At 36.7% G+C, this 4,680-nt stretch overlaps 1 protein-coding gene across 1 annotated transcript in view; it reads left to right on the top strand.

Annotated features, from left to right (window-relative positions):
- Window positions 1-3,849, top strand: part of LOC106875914 (cilia- and flagella-associated protein 58) — a 25,534-nt gene extending 21,685 nt beyond the window's left edge. The window contains exons 15-17 of the mRNA XM_052974273.1: window positions 620-844; window positions 2,394-2,527; window positions 2,679-3,849. Of these exons, the coding sequence (XP_052830233.1) occupies window positions 620-844; window positions 2,394-2,527; window positions 2,679-2,799 (480 nt within the window). The 3' untranslated portion in view covers window positions 2,800-3,849. The remainder of the gene's footprint in view (window positions 1-619; window positions 845-2,393; window positions 2,528-2,678) is intronic.
- Window positions 3,850-4,680: the final 831 nt, after the last annotated feature.

Below are 4,680 nucleotides of genomic sequence, written 5' to 3'. Positions count from 1 at the left end.
ATAGAAGATTAAAAGTAGTTAGAAAAAGATGACTTGTGAACATTATTCTCCTGCCTATATTCTCCTAACTACTTTTACTCTTTATTCTTCTATTTTATTCCTAATAAACTGTGAATATATGTATGTATATATATGTATATTTATATATGTATATATATTTATGTGTGTGTGTATATATATATTATTTATATATGTGTATATTTATATATGTATGTTTGTATGTATGTATGTTTCTGTTGGATATCTTTAATATTCAATAACTTTGATGACTGTCTTTATACAAGAATGTGTGTGTGTGTGTGTGTGTGTGTGTGTGTGTGTGTGTGTGTGTGTGTGTAATGTAACTTGCATTGAAGCAATGTGGTCAAGTATGTATGGCATTGATCTTAGGTTTCTGGGGAAGCTAGTGTCTTACTATTGTCCATTCATTTCTAGTTCTTTTCCTCCGCTGCCAAACGTAGCATCATCCCCCGTTTTATGAATTAACTTCACCATTAAGTCATGTAAGATAGGTATTTAAATATTATGTCCTTCCATAACTTATTCATCAGGTTATCAGGTATCACCAAAGAATTAGTGAACTATTAAGAATTGATTTCATTTGTATCTTCTGTTACAGAGCAGTGACCCAACTATGTATAAAATGATCCAACGAACACATACCCTGCAGAAACGGTTAATCAAAAAGACCGAAGAAGTTGTTGAGAAGGAACTTTTAATCCAAGAAAAAGAGAAGCTTTATATTGAGCTAAAACATATCTTAGCTCGACAGCCAGGGCCAGAAGTAGCAGAACAGCTTTCTATTTATCAACAGACTTTTAAAAGCAAGGTCAAACAAATGAAGGCAAGAACCATAATATTTATACACAAATAATTCCATTTTCTCAACACTAGATTTCAAAAGACAGTAGGGAAGGTATTTTATTTACAAATGTTTGGTCTTGACTCATGAATACTGCTGACCTCTTGGATATGGGTTCAAACTCTTCTACAGTGTGTACCTGGAAAGTGTAGTATCTCACCTGTTTATTCTCATTTAAGGTATTGAATTAGTGGACATTGTTGTAGTGTGGGATGGGATTCCTTGCAGTATTTGTTGTAACTCATTGCATTCCAAGTTCAAAACTTGCCAAAGTCAACTTTGTCTTTTGTCCCTTTGGGTTCAATAAAAAAGTACCAATCTATGGTGTTGGATTGGCAGGACTGTTAAATGATTGGGAGAGATACCTTGTAGTATTTCTCCAGTTCTTTGTGTTCTAATAGCAACACATGCAATGATGCTGGTACCAATCTGCATCGGTCCAGGCTGGCAGTGTTTTCCTTGGATAAGCAGTGTTGGCATGGAGAGGAGCAACTGCCAGCTTCCTTGAAAAAAATCTTGCACAAACACACACAGATGCAAAGTTGTCATTGACTGATGGAGGCCCAACACATTCATGTTGAAATTCATTGGCTGATTATTATCCTTCATCTTTGTTTTCTGGTTTGAAACTGGTCACATGACCATATTGAAGATCCCTCACAGATTACAAACTTGATACAATATTAATCCTCAATCTATTTTCCACTTGTTTTCAGATTACTTTTTTCTAAGATACACAGGTCCTTAGATTACTTGATTTATTCAAAATATTGTGCAACATTAAATTCTAATTATTTAATTGAATTTCACGAATTTGCTGGAAAAATATTTACACATCTTTGTTGAAATTTTTGAAAATTCTTTTCAAAATATAGACAGTTCACTTTTTAATTTGATACAAGTTATTGTGATAAACAGATGCTACAACATAATTTTCAAGTGAATAAAAGGCAGTGGAGCAGCAGAATTGGTGGAGAATCAAACAAAATGATTTGCTATATTATTTAATCAGATCTTTATGCTTTGAGTTCAAATCCCACCAACGCCAATCTTGCTTTTCATCTCTCCAGCATTGATAAAATAAAATAACAGTCAAGCATTGGGGTTGATCAAGTAATGTTCTTCCCCAAATGTCAGACCTTGTGCCCTGTTTCCTAGCAAAGTAATTTTTCCCCCATTGTGAGACATGTTTTTCATGAAAGACTGCAAACAAACACTACCACTCGTCTGATGGTGATGTTCCTCTACGACCATCACATGATGTCAGACAATGGTGCACCAAATCCTCTCACAAGGCTTGGTTAACCCAGGGCTGTTGTAGGTGACACTTGCTCAAAGTGCCGCACTGTGGGACTGAACCTGAAACCACGTTTGGGAAGCAAGCTTCTCAAACACAAACCTACAGCTGATCCTATTGATGGAGAGATAATGGTCAATGAAAATATTAGTACCTAGAAGACAAAAAAAAAAAAGCACTATTTTAAAAGTCTCGTTAGTTATGTTATTGTCAAGAGTTTTACTGGATTTACAGGTGATGGCTTCCGAACTAACGATGTATGAATCGCAGGCGAGTGAGAATAAATATGAGAAGGAAAGGCTTGCAAGGGAGCTACAGGAAGTGAAGAAGAAATATTTCCTTCAGAAAAAGAAAGAGGAACAACAAAAGTAAGTATGCACTTGTTTTGTGTGTGTGTGTGTGTGTGTGTGTGTGTGTGTGTGTGTGTGTGTGTGTGTGTGTGTGTGTGTGCATATATGGTGGTGGTGGTGTGTGTGTGTGTGTATATATGTATATTTACTACTTTATTCTTCTTTCCAGGGAACGGGAACACGCATTGGCTCAGAGTGGTCTACCTTCGATCCATCCTCACAAACAAACTGGAAGTCGATACACTGGGGGAGGATTTAATCTGAGGCCACCAGATAAGACTGCGGCTTAAGACAACTAAATACTGTGTACAGTTGTTTTTATTTTTGTGTGGCTGCTGTGATGAAAGTTATGTCCCTTTGTTTATATGTATGTGTGTGTATGTATGTGCGAGTGCACGACAGTGTCTCTGCGACCATGTGACATCCTCTGTTGTTGGGGTTCCTAGCTGAGCCTGTATCTCGAATTCCCTTGAACAAGTCCAGTCTAAACGGTAATTGACCCCCATTAAGTAAATCAATGACGAAACCTAAAGGTCGAACGAGAAAATACAACGAAAATAAGTTATTTCTACATTGAATTTATATTAATTTCTAACGTAGTCACAAGAATCACTTAAAAGAGAAGAAAAGATGTTGTCGATTCTATCAACTTCTGTACTGGTCATGGAGGCTGACAGATTAACAGAATAGCCAGAAGATTGGATAAAATGCCTGACAGTATTTGTTCTGGCTCTTTACGTTCTGAGTTCAAATTCTTTCCAGGTGTACTCTGTCTTTCATCTTTCAGACTTCTATGAAATAGAGTACCCATCAAGTACCAGTGTCGACACAATCAACTGTTTTCTCTCCCCAAATTTCTAGCCTTTTGCTCGTGTAAGGAATTTGTAGTGGCAAAATTAATAACACGCCGGGCAAAATGCCTGGTATGTCCCTTTATATTGTAAATTGAAGCCCCTTTTGTATTAATTTCTGTTTTCATCCTTCCGGTGTCGATAAAATAAGCACAAATCAAACAAAAGCTATGTTGATATAATGAACCGTAATTCCTCCTTCCTTAAAAGACAGAAACATTAGCATCTTGGACGAAATGCTTAGTGGCATTTCTTTCAGCCCTTTGTTTTAAGTTCAAATCCCATCGAGCTCAACTTTGCCTTTAATTCTTTCGGGGTCAATACAATCGATTTGCCCCCTCCCGTCAAAAACTGCTGGCCTGGAGATCAGTTAGAGACTCCACAAACTGAGGATCGTACCGTCACGTGTGTGTGTGTGTGTGTGTGTGATGTTCTTATACGTTTATCTACTTCTGTAAGTGTGAGAATAAAGCAAAACCTGTGAGATAATATGTATTTTATTGCATGTCTATACAAACGAATATGGGTGCGAATTAATTCGAATCTGTGAGAGAATATGTGCTTGACAATACATATATATATGTGTGTGTATATATATATATATATATATATATATATATATATATATATATATATATATATATATATATATAGTTTTCAAAGTGTATCACGGCTGATGTTACCAATCGGTTTCGCGCTAGAGGTACGACGGAGTGTTAGGTAATTATCCGATTATCGGCTACCTCTGATGAGCGTAGGGTTATATAATCTGATTGTGAGCTAACACTCCGTTGTACCCCAAGCGCGAAACCGATTGGTAAGATCAGCTGTGATGGATATATAATACTATACACTTCGGATAATATACCCACTCTATTGACCAATATACGAGTGCATTCTTTTCCTGACTTATGGACTTACATGCGTATATAGGAGTGGCGAACAGTGAGAATGACTACACATCACTACCTCTGGATGAATATTTTCTGTATTTTTAGATTTACGATGCCACCAAAATGTATCATGCGAAGCAACGCAATTTTCAGTATTCCAATCATAAATGTTAGTAAACTGTCATCATTCTGGATTATGGCTAGCATAATCGAAAATGGAAGCAGAGTACCAACATTTTAAAATGGAACGCTGAAGATTCCTGTGCTTCGCTTGACACATTTGGTGAGATGATAAATATACCTAGAAAGTGTGTGTGTGTGTGTGTGTGTGTGTGTCGTTAGCACGCTGGAGAAAATGCTAAGCAATATTTCGTCTGTCGCTACGTTCTGAGTTCAAATTCCGCCGAGGTCGACTTTACCTTTCATC

Source organism: Octopus bimaculoides, chromosome 18 (assembly GCF_001194135.2).
Source record: "Octopus bimaculoides isolate UCB-OBI-ISO-001 chromosome 18, ASM119413v2, whole genome shotgun sequence".
NCBI classification, from domain to species: domain Eukaryota; kingdom Metazoa; phylum Mollusca; class Cephalopoda; order Octopoda; family Octopodidae; genus Octopus; species Octopus bimaculoides.
The sequence above is the reverse complement of the archived record's forward strand: the minus strand, read 5'-3'. Positions and strand labels throughout refer to the sequence as shown.